The sequence below is a fragment of the Coturnix japonica genome, chromosome 8 (assembly GCF_054131305.1).
Source record: "Coturnix japonica strain WE chromosome 8, WE-NBRP24, whole genome shotgun sequence".
Taxonomy (NCBI): Eukaryota; Metazoa; Chordata; class Aves; order Galliformes; family Phasianidae; genus Coturnix; species Coturnix japonica.
In genome coordinates this window covers 26515473-26537149 of record NC_140670.1, presented here as the reverse complement: position 1 = coordinate 26537149, position 21677 = coordinate 26515473, and the positions used below count along the sequence as shown (strand labels likewise).

Sequence of the window (21677 nt, the reverse complement as noted above, 5' to 3'; positions counted from 1 at the left end):
GTGGATGCAGAGGATTCAGAACAGCAGGACACTTTCTCTCAGATTGAATGGAAATAGATTTCTGGAGCACACTGCCATATAGGGTAGGATCTGAAGTAGGTCAAGATTAAGTGCTCTTCCAGCTGGAAACAGCAGGTGAGTTGCAGTGTGGAAATAGGTGTCTCGCATTTTAAACTGCTGACAGTAAAGAATTCAACAAGAGAAGCAGTTATGTAATTTATTTACTTAAACTTGTGTTTAAAGACAGCTTTCAGGCTGTAGGGTTCCCCAGTTTTCTCAGGCGGACTTCTGTAGCTGCAGTTACATTTTAGGTGGTACCAGTGAAGGTCATGAAGTAGGTTTTGTCAAGTGATATCAGATGGCTGTAGATTTGACTTCCAGAATGCAAATCTAAGTGGGCATAGAAGTGGATTCATGTTACAGTCTTGGTGAATTGAGCATGGTGATAAGCTGAGGAAAAAGGAAGCATAATAGATCATTCAGACAGTGGTTTGAAGTGACTGATAATATCCCGTCTTAGCAACATATTCTACCCTGACACTATAAGGTCAGATTTACAGCAGGTTTTGTACTTTGTTCTTTATTATTTCATAGGGCTAATATTTTAACTTATGAGTTATAACTAAATATGAGGAAATTCAGGAGAGAGTTCAGCTCAGGAATGAAATGAGATTAAGAGATCAGATCAGCTGACGTCTGATTCATAACCATGCAGTGATGCTATGCAGTGGTGATCTCTGCCCAGTTCCAACAGATCTCAGCCATTCCACATAACCTGTTACAAACACCAGTCTTTTGTTACTCACGGAGGAGGAACTGATCTCACCCAGAGGAACTATTTGTTAATCCTCAAGGGGATGCTGCTTGCTGATAAAGCCATATGCTGGAAACTGTCTGCCATTATGCTTATTCTGGGGAAGAGCAAAAGCCTTTGGTGTTTTCTTACGCTGTGTTATCACCAGCATTAAATCTTATTAATTTCTGGTGACTTCAGAAATTTCCAGAAACTAAAGGGTTCTCACCTTCCTTTTGGGAGAGCTGGGCTCCCTGCCTGATGCTACCAGTGACTGCTGTGACCTTGGGCAATTCACCTCGCCTCTTTGTACCTCTTTGTCCTCCCTTCCCTTTCCCTAATGAAAGCAGAAGCCCATCAGGGTGGAGTGATCCCTGTGTCTGTGTTGTCCTAAAGGAGTGATGCTTTAATCTTGGTACATTAGTCACCATCATCTTTAAAAAGCAAAGGAGGTGACGAGGTTAGTCATGGCTGGGATTTGCAGACTTTGAGAGAGTTAGCCTGCAGTCTATTTGGAAAGTGTGGATACATGATGGGGTTAAAGAAACTGTGAGCCTGAGCTTAAAACTGTACCCTAGAAATGCCTTTCACCACAATTTAAAAAACCCAACAAACACCAAAGCCAGGTAAGAAAGATCTGTGTGTGTAAGAGCCATTGAAGTTAACCCAGTAGTGCAGACAAACCTTAAATGCAGGGGATGAGCTACAAGAAAACTGTGTACTTTAGATAGTGATAGAACACTTTCTTCTTCATTGCAATGAAAGGGAAGTGCATTGAAAAGTTTCTCACTGATTATCTCTCGCGTTCAATTAACTACCAGTCTTGTTTTTCTGGAAGCCCGTGTTGAGAAACGCTTTCACATAGCGCCATCTAGTGGGAGCTGGATATCTTAGCTAAAAAATCTTGTTCTGTAATAGTTGAGGTCGTGTCTGAAAGCATTATCTCTTGCCAGATTTACTATGGTCATTGAATAATATTGAAATGTAACACATAAAAATAAGTATTTTCAATCCTTATCTTCTAATTGTCTTATGATAAAAGATACAAAGCTGATAATTGTACATAGTCTTTGTAGTTGTTTGTACCACCAACCAATGCATGATCCTAAGTTGGTTTCTGGAGATATGTCTTAACGCGGTTTTCCTATCTGTAATACAAGCTGTTTGTAAGTATTGTGCATGTTTATGACCTCTGGCTTTCACATAGTTCCTTCAGTATACAGGCTTGTCATTCCTGTTGGTTCTGTGAGACTAACTATGGGTGAGCACAAAGCTAACTTAGAGAGAGATCATAGCAAACAAATGATGCTGTCTGTGTACTGCTCTGCATTGGGGATGACATGTAAAGCCTTGAGGAAAAGCAGATTTTTGCCAGACTGTGTGTACTGGAGGAAAAATGTGTTTCATCTTGGAAGTTGTTCTGTATTTCTGATGCCATGCAAAGCTTTGAGTTAAGATTATTTACTTCTGATTTCCACTTTAAAGAGTTCTTGATAACAGGCATGCTTATTAAATTAATAACCCTTTCTGATTTTGATCTCTATAGCTGTGTTTTAATTACTGCAATCATTAGATGGCTGAGAGATGGCATTGCATGATATCTGACTGAATTAATCACGCTTATAAAGATTCTCCCAGAAACTTTAAGCACTTCAGTGATTTATGGACCAGTTTCTGAGCAATGTGGAAAAAGCAAGTTGCAGCATTACGATGGCCTCAGTGACGCCTACGGTGCCATTTTGTACTGCTGTATAATGTCCTTCTATCTGCAGCAGTGTTTGGGTTGCCGTATTCTGGCCCAATACATGCAATGATGATTCTGTAACCTTACTTTCTTATGTCTTTGCAGTCTCCACGGACATTATCACCTACCCCTTCTGCAGAAGTAAGTGTGGTAAAACCTCATCTTGGCATGACTACAATTACTCACTTCAGCAAATGTAGGCGTTGATTTTGTTACTGACCTGATCTGTCTTTTCTGGAAGGGGGCATGTAGAAATGTTTTTTGATCACCTAAAAGGAGAACATTTAGTCCTCCCTGACAGATTATACCAAAAAAAAAAATGAATCTGGTGCCCCTACCCAATTGTTGTCTGTAACACAGAGCCATTTGTCCAGCAGAGGTCACTTCTTAGGCACACATCCTTCTGGTGACACCCACGGGGTCTTAGATGGATGACTTACATTACCTAAAATGCTGCTCTAAGCATTTAAGTAATATGGTTTCTACTAAGACAGTTGTAGTTTTACCTTGAATAAAACATAGCTATGGTTTGGTTTGCTTTGGTTTAGTTCTTTTTTGACCTTGGAACTATTTTAAGCATTACAGTAGCATTAAATATCAGTACAGTCATTTGTCAGAATACTAAAGATGTATAGATTCCATTGCATAAGTGTTATCATTTTGGAATGGGGAAGTGTTATTTGTTTGCAATATAAAAGTTATAGTGATTGCTACATGTTTAAAAGAAAAAAAAAAAGAAAAGAAAAGAAAAAAGAAAAAAAAGAACCTTTAAAATTTGTTGTAATTCTTCCTGCATTCAAATTGCTCCCATCTCTTTTGTTCTGCTTTGGTTTGCTTTGAGTGTGCTTTCTCATTTAGTTTGGCTTGGGTTTGTTTTGTAAGGTCTTCCAGGAAACTGAGAAAGTTAGGCTTCACTGTACAAGGAGGGGTCTTGTTTTCAGAGGGGAGGGCATGGGACAGGTCTGATTTGGATACTACAGACCCTTATTGTAGATAGCTGAGACAGACAGTAAATAAAGCCATGGATAGCTCTGTGTTGCAGCTGTTCAGTTCTTGTTGGTTTTCCAGCTGATCTACTTGAGGACTAGGTCATGAATCTGTACCATGTGCTGCAGGACTAGGAATGCAACTTTCCATGTTCCTGTGGCTCCATAAGGGGAATCTGGGATTACAGAAAGTGAAATAGAAATTACCCTGAGTGACAGGCAGAGTCAGAACCATCTAAGACTGATCTCAGACACTGACTGTAAAAATGGATCGGAGTCGTTGGAGCAGATCATTAGATAACAGTAATAATGAAATGGGTTGGAAGCTTAAGGAATATATTTTTTCAGTATCTTCTGTGGATGTGTTCAGATCCGTGAAAGCTGAACACTGTTAAAAGAAGCGTATAATGTGCATTTATATTTTGCATTGAATTCCATTTTAATTGCTTCTATTCTGCAGGGTTATCAAGATGTTCGGGATCGCATGATTCACAGGTCTACTAGTCAGGGCTCTATTAATTCTCCGGTGTACAGTCGCCATAGCTACACACCCACCATGTCACGTTCCCCTCAGCATTTCCACAGACCTGGTAAGGGCAACTGCATTAGAAGTATGTGTAAAAGCAGTGTTTATTATGTTGCTTAGTGGCACAGAGAAGCACTTGTTTCTCTCAGCAGCCGATTGAAAAGTTGTTGCATATTTTAATATCTCCTTTTCTACCTGTTTTGTTGTTTTTTTTCTTCTTGATTGATGCAGTATTCTGCCCTAGGTTGATGAGTGTCTTACATCCTATTGCTGGTCTTCTGCTTTTGTTTCTAATATATTATTTTTCAAATGTATGTAAGTTTGTGGAAGCGAGCAGCTGTTTACAGCAACAAATCACAAACCTCATTCTGGAATTTGGGAAAAGCAAAGTCTTGGAAACAAAAGTTACGACTTGACTATACAGCAGCCACTAGTGTGGGATTTTTCCTTTCTAAAGAAGTACTCATTCAATGCTTGGTGCAGCCATGCAATGTCAGACTGAACAGCAGATAACTCAGATATTCCAAATAACTTGTCATTTTCATAAGCGTAGACTCATAGTGTGCATGACACACTTAAATTTACAGACAATTGCAAAGCATGTTTGAAAATACTAACATTTTTATTGATTTAGCAGTAATATGCAAATTCTGTGTATAATATATTAAACATACAGGTCAGATAGTTTCCAAGTGCATTCAGATGTCTGATTGTGTATGTGAAAGCAATACATGAAACTGGAATGTTCATCCGCACCCAAACGACATAAAAATATATCCCTAAATGCAATTCATTGAGTACTTTTCAAGTCTAATTTACTCTTAGTGGTGATGAATTAAATCTTTGTGACCTGTTTTTAAATTAAGTGATGCAGTCATGCAGTCCCATCTTCCTCGATGATTGCAGATGAACACTTGGCCTGCCAAAAGCCCATACATAATAGGAGCTGCATGGTTAAAATTAAAGATTTATAATAGAGCCGTGACTGTGGAACATGAGTGCAGCAGCCATTTCCTAGTGGGGGTGGGCTGAAAGCAGCTAATTGTGTCTGTCAGTGAATGCCTTATTTAAAGCACTCAAGGGAGGTGGGACAGAAGCAAATTGTTTCTGATACTTAGTGCTGACAACATGATTGTGTTTTAAAATGACATTACAGCTAAAACTGAAAGACATTTATAAAGTGTGAAAAAGCTGCAAACTTCAGTCTCTTGATTCTGGCAGTTCCAAGGGGATTTTTCCATATCTCTCGTATCAGACATGGTTAAGGAATCCAGACCTCATTCCAGACTTTACTGTGATTGAATTTCACTTTCTGTTCAATCAGAGGCTTAGACGGGTCCAAATGTAAAATGTTCAAAATTTCATTCTGGGGGATGTTCTGAGAATCTTTTTGTTCAAGCTGATCTCTGCTCAGGGGTGATCACATCTGTGAGTCACCTGCTTCTATTTCTCCTGTGATACAGCAATATCCATAGAATGCATTGTTTTGATCCTTGCAACCGTGCTTTGGGGTAATTATTAATATTAATGTATGGCTTTCCTACAGCGTCATTCATGTTGAACAATAGCATGTGTATATTTGCCATGTTCCTTCAAATGGTACCTTTTGTTATTTGCAAGAGTAATTTTTCCCTGAGTAAGCTCAGTGGCCCCAGAGAACTCCTGCTTGGCTTCCAGCTGCCCTTGAGAGAGAAGTGAAGCACTGTGTTGACGTTGTCAGCATCAGGTTCTTCAAAATTGGAATGCTTCAAGTTTTGATAAAGTTTGCAGCCTTTTCGTACCCTGACGCCATATCTGACGTCGGCAGCATTTTTGGAATGTCTTAAAACAATAGCAGGCAGCTTGCATGCCTCTTGACTGATGGTTTTCTTTGTTAGGCACTTCGCAAAAGAGCTGCTTTCTTAACTAACTGAGCATCAGTGTTGGTGATGTTTGCATGATGGTAACAGGCTACTTGCTGGTAACAAAGGCATAGATCATAAGCTCATTAAGTTAGTAAGTAGTACGTTGAATCAGCAATGCAGTTCCAATCTGAGCATCTTTTCAACTACTCTCTGTAATTTTGTCTAAGATTTATGAACCCTTTGGTACGTCTTTTAACCTTTTTTTATTTTCTTTTCCTTCCTCCTTTTCAGAATCCTAATTGTGTAATGCCTTTTTTTTTCTTCCTTTGAAGCCTCCTTCCCTGCCTTTCTCTTATTGTTTTTCTTTGTTTTCATTTTGTTCTGCCCCCCGAATCCCTGCTGCCGCAGAGCTGCTCTCTACTGGTGTGCAGCGGTTCTCATACCTGCGCACTAGCAGTCTCAGCTCCGCTCACCATGACTCCCGCCCCAACTCCCCCTTCCGACACCACTTCATCCCCCATGTCAAAGGTAAGGAGCCAGGCCTCTCCAGGGAGTACCCTCCAGGCTGGAGATTTATTAGCATTCTGTCAAAGCTAGTAAGGTGCATCTCCGTAAGGTTATCATTGGCTGTATAGCTGAGCATGCCTCGAAATGTGCCGTTACACTTAAAATTGTTAGAACAGACATAATGTCCTTTCATGGAGGATGTATGTCATTTCTAAGGGCCCTAGCTGAAGAGTCATCAGGCAAATTCCCAATTAGAAATGCCGAAGGAAGCATTATCTACTGTTTATATCCTAATTTAGCCTCCTTTAAATTGGTGCGTACAATCTCTACAGCAGCTAGTGTATCAAATTAACTATTATTTCCACACTCTTAAAACATGCATTTGAAAATGCACTACAGGCAGATACTACCTGAATGAAATCAAGGTGATCAAAAAATATCAGATGAGGAAATAAATCACCCTTAATTTTGTTGGCAGCCACAAGTGCCCAACAAAATAAAATCAAAATCTCTAGGCCTCTCCTCAAGTAGTAAGAATCAGCCAACTCTGCGGAAGGCAGTAGAGTTGCAGGGATTTGTGCTATCTGAGGATCTGGTCTCTTATTGCTTTTAAATCTGTTCTTTTACGATATTTGATTCGGAGGATGGGAGTTGTTCTTTCTTTCTGTCCATTCAAAAAGCTCATTCAGCACAATAAGCTTTTAGTTTTACTTCTTGCTCTCTCTGAATATGGTTTTACTTCTACTGGAGTGCTCTGGCTGTGCTGCTCCTTCTCTAGGGGAAGACAGTCAGAGCTTCTATCACTTGGAAAAGCTCGAAAAGAGGCAATTGGGTATGCTGAGCATGGATTCTGTTCAGGCACCTTTGATTAATGCAGATAATTAGAAATTGAAGTTAATCAAAGGCAGTTGCAAGGAGGTTGTTTCCATGCACTTCCAGGAAATGCTAATAGATCTCAATGTTGCCTCTCTTCAAACAATCAGATCACCAGTACTAATTGTAATTTTGCGTTTTCTTAGTGGATTTTCATTAATACACACTTTCAACTTCACTATTATTTCACTACAGAAAAATAAACCTCACTTTGAACTTTAAAAATTGGGACCCTTAAAAATAGATGCACAGCTCATTTCAGCATGCAGTTAATCCATAACCCCTGCAATTTCAACGTTTCTTTGCTGACGATCCAAATTAATACCCACATTCTTTCAAGTGGCATTTTCATTCTTTTTCTGTTGAGAAAATAGCTTCTTGAACAGAGAAATCAGAACTATTGAAAATCCATGCCTATTGTTTTCATATTTCAAATACATACATGCAGATTAAGTCTGTATCTCTTGCTGGTTGGTTTAAAAGGCCAGTTGGAATTACAAGTGGTGTAGACAAAGGAGTGGGTATAGTTCTTAGGAGATAGACATGATGAGTGATAGCCATGGTCACACAGAATATTGTAAGAATCCCTTGTGTTTCAAAGTTTTACATTCAGCTCTTAGACCTGCACAGGATTCATGTGTGATAACTAAGCAAAACTCCCAAAATCTGAGGTTTACATCACTATGACAGTGCACAACAGCTGTGGGGGCAAGCAGTGGGTAGTCATGTCTTGTAATTCACATGTCTCATTTGAGAGAGTAATCTCTTGATTTTTGGCAGAGAAAAAGAAGCACTTTCTGAAAGTGACCTGGGGCACTTTGGTTAGGTTCCTATGTTAATGAGGGTATTAGGTACTTGCATGGGACTAAAAGGGAGTTGGTAGGTGCACAGACGCTCCAGAATGGGTGATATAAGGTGTACTGAAGAAGCTTTGGAGAAGGGCCATCAAATGATTGCAAATCTCATAGTAAAAGAGTTAGGGCTGTTAATTTATTAGCACTGTCAGATGGGGACTTGTTAGTGATTTGTTCAGTGTCTATGTACTTGTTTAACAGAAATTCATGATAACAGGATGTTCACCTATATATCAGAGATACAATAAGGTCCACTGAAATTAGATAACAATTGCCATTTCTCTCACTTGTTTAAGGTGAAGATAAGTAACTCATGAAAGATCTTTGTATTCCCATTGCTAAAAAATGCTGAAAGGTACAAAAAGTCAAAAGGCCTGCAGGCTTTCGTAATTTTTCCAGCATCTTAAGTGTTCAATGAAGTGCTCACAAACCCCAAACATTAGATGAACCAAAGTTTGTGGTGTTTCTTAGGTCAGGGCGAGCTCTGGCTTGTCTTGTGAAAGGATTACAATGGAAACTATACTCCAAAAAAACACATATATGTACTACATGCATATATGTACTCACAGTGTATGTGTACTTAAAGATGAGGTTCTAGGGAGAGGTGATATTTTTGTTAAATAAACCTCTCCCCTGTCACAACGAGTAGATGAACATGGAAGAGATAATATAGCCTGCCCCATATATAATTAGATTTTGGGGGGGGAGGGGGGGGGGGGTTACTTGTTTCTACATTTACATAGTGTTGAGTGAAGCCTGGTAGCACGTGAACATACACTGCTTTGTGTTCACAAACAGCTATTTGGTTATCCACTGATGGGATTGATCTGGGTTTCCCACGTGGTTCTTCATTTACAACTGTTGTTTACCACATGTCTAAGTACCCCTTTTTTAAATCTGTGTAGCAGAAAAGAGAGGTTGGTCTGGTACTGGCTGCACCTGATGCAATTCTGTCCTCTTACTCAGTTTGCCTTGGATGTTGTAGATGTCAATTTTTGGAGTTAAACACCTGCCTCATTTTACCATTGAGTGTGGCATTTCTGTCTACTAGGGAATTAGACCCTTGTGAACACATCTGAGAACTGTTACACTCTCAGAAGTTAATTAGATGTGATAGGTTTACGATGATTTAATGAAGAAATGTCATATAATCATCTTTGCCATGGTCAGCCTTTCTCAAAGCCACTTTGTACTTTGAACAAAAGGTCAAATTGGTGTACATTTGTAAGAAACATTTCATAAAGCTGTAAGCTTTTTTGTTTGTTTGTTTGCTGTGTGGGATATTTTATTTTGTTAGGATTTGGAGTCTGAATCATGCCAAAACTTTTGTAGGAAAGCAGCATGATTTCCAAACAGCATAATGATCATGAAAGGTGTATTTGTCACATTATGCCCCTACTATTTTGTACCTACAGGCCAGGAAATGTAGTTGACACTTAGACCAATTTGTGTATTTATACATAGCATAATGTTTAAGGCAGTATAATGCTCAGGCCTTGCAGACCAGGTCAATCTGAAGAATTTTGAAGAGTGAAAGGGCTAAAAGTGCCCAAGAAGGTCTTACTGAGAGTTTGTTGATTTAACATACGTGTTGAGCAGGCTGGAAGGGAGTGTAATATTTATCAGCCCAGACTTCATTTAAACTCATTTGGATTCTCCATTGAATTTGGACTTATCTCAATAAAGTACTGTCTTTGCTATGAAAGAATCAAAACAAGTCCATGAATGAAAGAAACCCCAACCCCACTGAAATCAGGGACAAAACTCTCATTGAGACCCAGGATTTTGCCTTACATGCCTAGAATTTTTCAGAGGCATTTGAGAGTATTGCAAAGGCCCCATGAGCTTTCTGTGTAGAAGGAGCTCTGAGCTGGTGAGGGAGTGGAGGGCTGTTTCTATGTTTCTCTGCTTGCAGACCCTTCCCATAAGGAATCTCCTGACCTCAATAGTGAATTTGGGCCTTGGTTTTCACAGGTTTCCTGCTCTGAAACAGGTCCCTGAAATCAAATATTGTGTGTGTGATAACTATTTCCAGTGTGTTGTGGGTGCAGCTAAAAAACCCACCTGCAAAACAGGTTGGCTGTTCCTCAACTTGCCAGTTAGTTTTGGAAATAGAGGCTGTGCAAATAGAAGCTGATAAATGGCAGCTTGAGGAAACCTGAAAAGGTCTTTGGTCTTCAGGTGCTGTTGAGTTTGGGTTCTTTGTTTTGTCTGCTTAGAAGCAGAGCAGTTGAATTGCAAATGGACAGAAGGCTGAGTGTTGGCTGCATACAGGATTTTTTGGCCTGATTCTTGAGCTTAGCTTGTGAAATGCAGAGCAGGTCCAGTGGCAAACACTTGAGAAGACAGCATAAACTTGCATTATGTTGTGCCCTGTATAGGGAAGCAATTGCAAATCTTATTGCTAGGGGAACCCTCTTAACAAATTGCACTGCTGATTTTTTTTTTCCCCATATCATCATAGGCATGTTTCTGTGCTGCATCATTTTCAGTTGAGCGCCAGTTTCCTTTGAACTTGGAAGCAATTATTCTCTTCCAAACCTTATAGGGCACCTCATGTGCTCAGAGACAAAAGAACCCTGCCTTTACGCTGAAAGCATGACCAGTCATTTTTGTTTACTTCAAAACCCTTTTGTGCATCTTCTATGATCTCCTGCACAGGTTAAAGTTATTGTCAAGGTCAAGGGCTTAGAAGGGCTTAGAAATCTCAGCTTTTCCTGGCTTCTCCAGCACTATCTGGAGTTCAGCAAATGCTGAAGCTGTGTTGTATTTCTGGAAATCAACATAGTCTCAAAGAGTGCCATTTTCGTACCAAATCATAACGTTTTCCAACTAACACTGCCATGAAGTTCCTGTGGCTTTCTGTTCCTAAGACCCATTGTAGCTGGAGCCTTAAAGCTGTTCTAAGTAGACGTTGGTGTGATTCCTCTTAACAAAGTTGAAAATCATTTATTTTCTGAAAAATGGCAATTTTATGCACTGAAATCTTACTGTAGTTCCATGTCATTTTTTGCAGATTTGTTCTAGTAAAAAAAAAAAAAAAAAAAAAAAAAAAAAAAAAAAAAGGAGAGACCTTTTAGAAACAAAACATTTTTTTTTAATATGTTTTCTTCATTTCTTCATTTCTGAGAAGACACAGAAGAAAATGCTGTGTTTAACTGGTGGTGATTTTTATGAATAACAAGCAAACTGAAATAATTATGTTCTTGTTTCCTAAGCATGAACTGCTTTCATAAATTGTGAGTGATTTTATTACTGCATCTGGAGCACTTAAGCCTTATTATAAGAGTGGCCTCATCAGAGATGATGTAATGAGAATCCAAACAGATGCACCATTCCCTCCTGCAGCAGTTGTGGTTAATGAGACTACAATCCTAGAAACTATATAGAAGAGTCATTTGTCAGTACTAGTAGGAATCATTAGAAAGAGACGGGCTGCACAGGAACCCCAGGAAATACCAGGCAACAGATATGTCTGTAGAGCAACATATACAGGGTGATACCACACTAATTTTGTGCCTTGTATTGCATGCATTGTACATTAACAGCTCTCTTTAAACAGATATTCCATGTAGCACACATGAGATTAGCCAGCATACATTTATGGGTGTGAGCATACTTAGCTGTGTCTGGTTTAGATAAAGAGAGTGATATAAGAAGGGTTTCTTTCCTGTACTTACAGTGTTAGTAATAGAGGAACTGTAAATAGAACTTTCCCACACTCTTGAAGTATTTATGTACAGATCATCTTGACTACCACTTCCCAGCAGATAAAATGTGCTTGTGATTCCTCTGTTGTCACAGTCCACAGTTCAATAAATTCTTTTTGATTTGTCTCTTTCATTGAATATACAGCTGATGGAAACAAAAAGGCAAAGTGGCATTTTTGAATTAACTTTATCTTGTGACCATCTCAGTGCTTGCGTCTTTTTCCCTATAAAACAATTATTTTGCTAAGAAATAGCTTGTAATTTCTAAATAGAAGCAAAAAACAAGTAAAACGAGACTAGGCAAACTTGGCCTTTCACCATTATGGCATTTCAAAGGCGGGACAAATAGAACTCAGTATTGAAATTGCCAAGTAAAGGACAAGAGACTGAGATGTGGCAGTATTACCTTAAGTAATACTCAGTCGCTGGTGCGTACCTGAAAAAATGAAGGGGTTTTTTGCTCCCCTCTCTTACACCTTTGTGGTCAGCTGCACCCATGCAGACTAAGCACTCAAGTGGGAAGGTTTTGCTTTTATGGTTTTGCACTACAGTAAAGAATGGCACAAAATAAAAGGCAGCAGCATTCTTGTATGTGCACACAGAGTCATGTGTTTGGACACCCAGCTATTAAGTCAAGCTGTGTGTTTCTGCCACACAGAACTCTCTCCCCCTGACAGTCACAGGAGCTTTCAGGGCTATTGGACTGACGTGGATTGTAAGAAGGCAAAGAAATAATCCTAGTAAAAATGATCACACAAATGGAAATTACATTTTTAAACACCAGATTCGTATTTGCTAAGTCAGCAGTCATAAAGTATTGTCACTGGAGCCAGTTCATGGACTTGGGTGGTACCTGCGATCTGAGTGCAGCCACCAGATGGGCTGCATTGTTTTACACATTATTTTTCATATCACAAACTTCCTACCAGAGGGCTTAACCCAATGAAAGAATGTGTAAGGAACAGGTATGCCTTTTGATACAGGCCAAGTGGCCTAACAGCTATTTTCCATCTCTAGCATTTATGCGCTTTGGTTTAGGGAAATAGTAGCTGCCAGCATATGCTTCTCCCTGCTTGGATTTGGTTTTGTTTTGAGTTCTCATATCAACAACTGCACTCTGTGCCTGCAACTTTTAACTCCAAATGTCAATCTCTGTAATAAGTCATTGCCGAGTAACCTTCCATTTTTCTTTTCCACATTGCCCATCTAATCACCAGCCGCCAGTACACAGCACCTGCCTGCATGCCGTCAGAATGAGTGCAAGCTGCTAGAACCTCAACTCCAGTCTGAACACAGATCTTTGTCTCTGCAGGAAAATGAGGGGATTAAAAAAAAAAGAGTCACCAGGGCTTACCAGATTTTGTTCTTGTTTGTGTTTGTATTTTTTGTTTAAACTTCTTCTTCTCCCTCGAGGTTTTGATTCCATCGATTTTGTTTGGGTTTGATTGGGCTTGCTTTTTTAGTTTAATTTTATTTTTTCGTTAATTGCTCTCCCTCTTCTCATTTTGTTTTCTCCATTCTTTCATTGGAGGCAATGAGCCGTCCAGCGGTCGGAACTCCCCTGTCCCCTATCGGCCAGACAGCCGCCCTCTCACTCCAACTTACGCTCAGGCCCCTAAACATTTCCATGTTCCAGGTAGGAGCTGGCACTGTGTGTGTCTCGGTGTCCTGTCACAGTGTAGAATGTAGCCTTTGTACCTTCTGTCTTGTCTCCATCGTTTCATGCTGTCTGCCATGGGGTGCACACGCAGGGTTTGGGACTGCCTGCTCCTGAGCTTTGTGGGAGGAGTGGTGCCTTCAGAAATGGGGCTTGATGGTGATTTTTACTTGTGTTGCTCAGGTGTTTTGTTGTTAGAACACCATGTTTTTCAGGGTCTGCTGATGGCCCATGAACTGTATACCAGCTTTGTAGGGCTTGATTTTTCTCCCAGTTGCACAAGCATAACTCTGCTAACTTTGGAGGAATTGGTTGTGATTCACAGTAAAATGCAGAAGCATTGACCAGTGAGCCATTACACATGTAGTCACTGATGGAACTAGTTTCAGTCTTGAACCACACAGTTCTGCTCTAGTGTTCCCTTTGTTTTATGTTGTTGGGTTTTTTTGTTTGTTTGTTTGTTACTTTGTTTTTTAAACCAAATGAGGAAGTTTCTTCACCTGTTTCACACAGTGGCTTAGTGTCCTTGCAGAGGCACACAGACCTGCAAGAATTAGCTTGCATGAGGATACCCTCTATAAAGCAGGTTCTCTTCTAAAGTGAGAACGCTTCTTTTGTGATTTGATAGGATGAGGGTGTGTGCCCTGTCCCTGGGGTTGCTGACACACATCATTTGACTGCATCAGTGCTAGCTGAAAGCCTTGTGTTCAGTTATTCATCAGGTCCCCCCATCAATCTGGTATCCCCTTGAACTGCCAGAGGCTGCTGCTCTTCCTCCTGCCCTCAGACCTGGCAGATAAACTGTGGATATTCCTTTTCAGTCAGGGTGACATGGCTTGGCCAAGGTAGGCTATGTGAAGTGCCTAAGCTAACCTGCCTGCCTGGATGTAAGTTGAAGTGCACTTGTGTGAAGAGCCCAGCTGGGTACACAATGCCCATTGTGGTGGGAAAGCTGTCCTCTTTAGCTGGAGCAGTGCAGCCCAGGAGCTGTGTGCACGTACCCCATACAGCTGTCTGGTACAGGTGTGCAATAAAGTCTTGCTGCCTGGTTCCCCTTTAGCCTTTGTGCCTATTTGCTGTTCAAGTAGCTGTAAGAAGATCACTAGCACAAACGAAGTACATCAGTGCATTTTTGTATTGCAAGGAATTTGCCTGTCATTTAGTCCAGGAAATACGGTTCTGTAAAGTAATTTTACTTTTTTTTTTCCCCCACAAATTTCTAGATTGTTTTCCTTAACACTGAAGGTTGGCTCCTGTAGCACTTCAATGAGATCTATGGTAGACAGCATCACACAGAATCATAGGGGTTGGAAGGGACCTCCAGAGATCATCAAATCCAAACCCCCAACATGTATTCTAGAAATGTTTTCTTCTTCCTCCATGCTAATATGATTGAAAAGTTTATTTTTTTCAGGCATTATGATATAGTAGCAAAACAGGGTTTTGACTCAGATGTCTTAGTTCCCTGTAGCTCGTTGTGGTCTTGCAGTAAAACTTACTCAGATTTTGCACCATAGCACTGATTTTGAATTAACTTATTTATTTGTGGCTGTGTGGGATACTTGAAGAGCTGCTTTGGGGTGGGTGGGTAGTTTAGAACAATGTAGCTCCCATCTGGGCTCATTATTGTAAAAATATTTTATTTTTAAAATATGCTTTGGATTTATAACATTAGGGTTCTGGGAAGTGTCTTTTTCCTGACTTACGTTGATGGTATGCAATGTGGTCATCCTTACATTAAAATATATCTAAGTAAAAATTATGAAGAAGTCTGTTCTTGTATTTGAGGACAAACAGGTTATCCTTTAACACTGACTCTGTGAAGTCAAGGTGTTGTTGGCTGTTCAAAACTATGTATGGAGCAGCTGTTTTGTTCTCTGGGTTTTGAAGTGAATGGTTGGCTCACTGCATTCTCCTCAATCCAACCAGTCAGCTGGAAAGAAAATTGAGCTGTTGTGGCTGGAGCACAATTTTCCACAGAAGTTACTTGGGGTGCCTTTCCCCAAATAGCTTGTATTTTCACCCCTGAAATGTCTTGCTTGTTTGCATTTCCCAATGTCTGTCACACCGATAATATTTAAAATGAATTGTTCATTATTTGAATGCATCCACATGTTACAGAATCAGTTCCAGTGGACTCCATACCACACGTCTTCTACTTGTCCCTCGTTCTTATGTTTTCTTCAGACAATCTGATTCTGTATAATGCTGGCTTTTTCTTGTGCTACATCATTAATTTGGTCTGTCTACTGTTTTAGTGTTGGTGTTACCTTTACCAATAACTGAAGTAGTTCTCCTATTAACACTTCTCTGTTTCTCCATTTCACAGATCAGGGTGTCAACATTTACAGAAAGCCACCAATCTACAAGCAACATGGTAAATGATCTTTTTTTTTGTATTGAAACTGAAATGCACAGACTACTGAAGAGTATTCAGTGTTTACTTTGAAAGCATCAAAAATTAGTAGTTCAAGCTTTAGAGAGCTTATGTTGCACGTCCAGTTGGATGATTGTGTTTTAAAGCATGTTGTTTTATTTGGATCATATGGTTTAAGGCTTGGCCATGTTGCTATTAACAGCAAATTGACATTAACTGGGATTTTGCTACCTCTTCAGCGTTGTGATGCCTTCCTGTATTTCACTTCTTTCAGTTTATGTTTTCAAAACGCAGATTTTGATCATGGAAAAAATGGATTAACAACAGTCTGTTCTTTGACAGGAACTTCATGAATTATGTTTATTTTAAGCAGACAAAGTACACTCACTGATGTCAACAACAGGAATGGTGGGGGCGTTACTGTCAGACTGGAATTCCAAATGTACCGTGGCTTCAAACAGATACCTTTAAATATTGAAAATGATGTAGGTGACTGACAGGGCTGGTTTAATTCTCAAGCCCTGTGAAATAGATCAGGTAGCAGGGTATATCTGCTGTTCCAGTGTTTGGATTCTGAGTTGCGCAACAGTATCCAACTCAGCTCTAATCTTTTCAAAGCAGATGTTGTTTTAGTAAGTCTGGAATAACAATGATGGCAGAAGCCAACTGCTTTGCTGGTCTGTAACACTGCAGAGCAAGGAACCTTAAAGTGTTTGCTATTTCCTTCAGCTGTCAATGGAAAACTTTAAGTAGGAAATTGCACGTAATGTGGTGAAAGAAAGGTGACTACCACGTAAAGACCTTTCATCCCTTTGCAGACTCTTTATCCAATGAAACTTATTTGGGGTAAATAGAAAATTAGCTGTACTGCAGAACTTAGGTGAACAGTTCACTGAGATGGTTAAGAAAGCCCAGGGAATCCATTCTGTAGACAGGAGTGAATATTGCTAAGAACACCACTGGAGTTTTACATCATGTTTCTTTCCTCGTTCTTTTTTTAAGTTTTCAAATCTTATGCTTATTTTAGAAGTCTTAACATTAATTTTGTTTATTTTTATGGTTTTAATGTACCTTCTCATCTCCCATTAACACGTGAATGTTTAACCACTGACATCACCAATTCTAATAAGTAAGTACTCTTTGAAGTCATGCTTTTGTAAACTCTGACCAGCTTCCTCCATAACTGTAATTATGTTTAGAGTTTCCCAATCATGAAATTTTCAAAATTCCCCATGATTTCTAATATTGATTCTCCTGAAGTACCCTGAATGTGTTCCATGAGTAACAAAGTACTTCATTGCTTTAACAGATGTCTTTCTGCTTAGAAAAAGTACATTCAGAATCCCTTTGTCTTATATGGTGACTTCATGTAAGAGAAGGGTGATTTGGACTAACGGTTTGCAGAGAATACTTAAGGCTGCTTTTAGTTCAAACTAAATCCTGTTGGATTTTATTCTTTTTTAATGTAAAGGTGTGAGAGCCATAATGCATATTCTCACATGCTTTTAAGGGACTTTGGCTTTGACTGCTACCTTAAATGAATGTCCCACTGCTGATACCTGTGGCTGATGAGGTACATTTCATTGGTAGTGCTGTCCCTGCCAAGTTGATTTAAATGAAGTTTAGTAGTTAATAAATAAATTGGCATCTCCTTTTGCTGCTACTGCATGCTCACGATTAAGTACATGCAGCAGGAAAGATACAGTTCCTTTGTTTGTTTGTTTTGCAGCTTTTCACAGAAGCAAAGGATATAATCAGCATCAGTAGAGTTAAAAATAATGCTGTTCCTCTGATCTGTTTGCTTTCTGACCCTAGTGGGAAGACAAACCAGTGCAAAAATCTGATTTCATTGGCAGTCTTTAAGAGATACTGCCAAATACTGTTAGGCTGAATTTTCTCACTCTTGACTGATCATTTTAATGCTCTGAAACTCTAGTAAAACCCAAAGCTGATGTAGGTTTATTTTGGAGGTGGGTTTGTGGGACGAGAATGTTTGATTCCAATCTACTGGCAAGAGGAAAGCATTACTTTGTTTCCAATTGCAATTGGAAAGGCAAAACATGAAAATGTTTGGATTTGAAAATGTCCTTCTTGTAAAGCATTAAATCTTGCCAAAATATGGAAACCCTTTATATTCATAATAGCTTATTACATGGCTAAGTTCCCTGATTGCCATCTAGATGCAGCTGCTTTGGCAGCACAGAGCAAGTCCTCCGAGGATATCATCAAGTCCTCCAAGTTCCCAGCAGCTCATGCACCAGCACCCAACGAGATACCAAAGATTGAGACCGACCACTGGCCAGGTCCTCCCTCCCTTGCAGCCATAGGTATGCAAAAAGAATTCTACAAGTGATGTGGATTAAAAGGTACTGATCAGTAAAGTGGCTGTCAGAAGAGGTTATGAGTATTGTGTCTGCTCCAGGCGATTGCCACGGAGTGCAGTTATTCCGGTATAACATCTCTGTCTTTAAAACTGTTAGTGAGTAGAGGAGCTTTTGAAAAAGGATGTTGGAAGTAATCACACAAATACTGATCCACAGAAAATTTATGTAAACTCCTGTATTGTGGCTTAAAAACAGTATGTTGTATCACACGTGCATGACTTGTCTCTGTTATTGTCTGTGTGTTCTGTTAGTCCTAAGCTAATAGTGAATATTCACAGAAAGAGCCATTGCTTCCAATCACACGGCTGTTTTCATGACAAGAAGCAAGGACTGCAGCAGGGCAATTAATGGACTAAAGAAGTCCCATTTTGTCAGTTACAGTCTGTCTTTTTCTTTTGCTCTGCAGATATTTTATTTAAGTCATGCTCATGTCCATTTTAAAACTTTTTTTTTTGTATTTTATTATTTCTGTTGATTTTGTTGACCCTTCCCCCCCCACCCCTCCCTTTTCTTCTGAAACATAGCACAGAATAAGCTATATAGCCTGGTTGGTTTATGAAGTCATGTCAGATATGCTGAAGGCCTTGCCTGCTTCAGGTTTTGGTGAAGGGATGTGAAGGAAACAGGATTTTTGTGGTTCAGGGAGAGGTGGCACAGGATGGGATTGCTCAATGATCAGTCAAAGGAGCTGTGTATGCAGTGGCAAGTAAGTGAAGGCATAGTGATAGCATCTGTATACCTGAAACCCTCCTGACAGTGCTTGTTGTAACCACAGTGTTGTTAACGCTGTGTGTCAGAGGTGGAGGCTTTCCTGGAAATGTTGGCTCTTGACTCACATTCCTGGCAGTGGATGACAATTTTGGTTTGCTTATTTTTTTTTTTCCCAAGTAAAACTGCTTTGCAGACTGGTTCTCAGGTGGCTTAGTTACACCTGAGAAACTAAACAGAACTTCTTGGAAGCTATAAAAAAAAGAAGTGCTCATGGTCATATTTTATTCAGAAATAAAGACATTGTACAGGACAAAGCACTGAAAAACCTTCAACCTCACATTTTTCAACTTGTTATTTTTCTGAGTGTGATGCTTTGCTGCAGAGATTGGCTGAGCACAACTGTCAAAACAGGAGTTCTTGTTGCTATTTTACTGTAGTCTTGCAAAAGCCTGACACCAAAAACACTGTTGCTTACTTGGAAACAAATGTGCAGTTCAACTTGTTGGTTTTATAAGGAGAATGATAGTCATAGGACAGGCTATATGAGCGAGTTTTATGAAGGGCAAGTTTTGAATAAGTCTTTTGAATCTGCAAGAAAATAGGTGTTTTTTTTGTTTATTCATTAAATCAAACTGAGAAAGAACTGATACACAAAGCCTTCTGGTTTCTGTGGTTTTATGGAAGCAGGAGCGGACATGAGGCGCAGGTCAAGTGGAAGAGAGGAAGATGATGAGGAGCTACTGAGACGCCGGCAACTGCAGGAGGAGCAGCTCATGAAGGTTATTATAACCTTATCTTCATACTGCTTCTGAGCACCATCCAAAAATACCCCTTGTTTTACATAAGCAATTTATGATTCCTCTGTCAGTTTTATTTTATTCATATATTGTTAATTGCTATCTATAGCTTAATTCTGGTCTTGGACAATTGATACTGAAAGAAGAGATGGAAAAGGAGAGGTTGGCCCTTTCTGCCAGTCGTTATGATTCTCCAGGTAATTCATCCAGGCTAATAATAAGCTAATAATGGACTGTGACTATGGAATGCCATGTGAACACATTCTGTGCTTTTCCAGTAGAGAGACCACTGGGAGATTGCTTGATATGTATAAGTGTATTCTGTTATTCTTCTGTGAAAAGTATTGGCTAATACCTTGTTTTGCCCCCATTTCATGAAGTTTTGTTGGATCCTGTCATGTTCTCTGAAGTGTTGTATTATGTACGACTATAACATCAGATCAGGCTGCCACGTTCTCAGGTTTGTTTGAATTCAGCCATCACTATCTGTTCTGATCCTTGTCCTGGTTAAGCCAGGGCCAAAGCCTCTGTCAGTAGCAGTGTTACAGGACTTAAAGCATTTTCTCTCTTGTAGCAAAAAAATGATGAACACAGAACAGTGTGTGCTATTCACGTGTCTTGGCTTGTGCTCCAGTGGAAGCCGAGCATATGAATGTAATAGTAGTTAAAGTAGGAAGAGTGAAAAGAAAACTTATTAAAGGTTTAGAAGGCATGGCGACATGTAACTCAGGAGTGCCACTTTAGGAGAGTGAAATACAATGGATGTGCATGGGACACTTAACAAGAAACCAACCTATCCAATCAAACAATGCTAACCTTCTTGGATTCTAACCAACCTATCCAGTCAAACAATGCTAACCTTCTTGGATTCTCCTTGATCTTTTTCTAGGACTTATCATAAGATATATGGCAATACTTTATCTATATGAGGGCTGAAAAGTTATTTTGCTCTCATTACTTTCAGCTTAGTGGAGGCTACTTTGATTCTGAGCCTGGTACCATGGCATGATAATGTTGCATGTAACTTACAAAGCATATGGAAGGTTGTGATGACTTTGGGTCTGAGATGCTTCTTGATGTCTGCTTATCTCAGTTGGTTAAGTTTCCCTTTAGTTCTTCAATTGTATTTTTCTCTGCAAGTTGATTTCTCAAATGTTCTTAGTTTTGAGTTCCCGTGAGATTGTTCCTGTGAAAGACTTCTTCCTTTCTTTTTCAACAGCCCACGCTTCAGCCTCCAAAACCTCTTCTCTTCCTGGCTATGGAAAAAATGGACTTCACAGGGTAAGGAGACAGACATCTTTAGAATCAAAACATAACTTCAGTCATCCATGGTATTTATGTATTTATTTCCCTATTAACTGTTTTGAATTTAAAGTTTTATTGAGCGTTCTTAAAAGACCATCTGAAGTCAGGCAAAACCTTGTTTTCCACCCACAAACTCAGTGTTAAAAATGCAAGAAAGCAATGCAAGAGGGCTTATGAAAACTGAGGAAAGAAAATCTTTAAACAATTTGTTACTTCTCTTATATCAGCCTACTGGTGAAGCCATGAACTGTGGATTTATGTGCATGTTCTTCTTCTCCTGTTACAGCCAGTATCTACGGATTTTGGTCAGTACAACAGTTATGGGGACGTGAGTGGTGGTGTTAGAGGTAAGGATTTTTACATGACACTTCATTGTGGAGAACATACTGAGATGATTGATCATGTCTGCTGCTTCATATTAAGATTGTGGATTTGCTTTGTATGTGCTAAGTGGTTTTAACTTCCTTGGGTAAACACGATAGTTAACTCAAACTCAGTAAGTACATGTTTAAACGTCTGTGTTTGTTTTGCTATATTTTCTGTCATCCCTGTTTTTGGCAAGAGCATTCTTTAGCATTGGTACACATGGGGAGCAAATAGTCTGTAGTT

The 21677-nt window shown here is 39.5% G+C and overlaps 1 protein-coding gene across 22 annotated transcripts in view; it reads left to right on the top strand.

Annotated features, from left to right (window-relative positions):
* The window catches only part of ABLIM1 (actin binding LIM protein 1), a 166041-nt gene that overhangs the window by 131771 nt on the left and 12593 nt on the right, over positions 1 to 21677 (top strand). For 8 of the 22 annotated variants that reach the window (XM_085554789.1, XM_085554780.1, XM_085554786.1 and 5 more), the window contains 10 exons: positions 2643 to 2678; positions 3984 to 4113; positions 6302 to 6421; positions 13369 to 13473; positions 15824 to 15871; positions 18052 to 18198; positions 19654 to 19745; positions 19873 to 19960; positions 20983 to 21044; positions 21355 to 21415. In XM_085554789.1, coding sequence (XP_085410915.1) covers positions 2643 to 2678; positions 3984 to 4113; positions 6302 to 6421; positions 13369 to 13473; positions 15824 to 15871; positions 18052 to 18198; positions 19654 to 19745; positions 19873 to 19960; positions 20983 to 21044; positions 21355 to 21415 — 889 coding nt within the window. Of the gene's footprint in view, positions 1 to 2642; positions 2679 to 3983; positions 4114 to 6301; positions 6422 to 13368; positions 13474 to 15823; positions 17001 to 18051; positions 18199 to 19653; positions 19746 to 19872; positions 19961 to 20982; positions 21045 to 21354; positions 21416 to 21677 lie in introns of those variants that run through there. The other 14 variants (XM_085554784.1, XM_085554782.1, XM_085554768.1 and 11 more) reach the window with 6 other exon arrangements.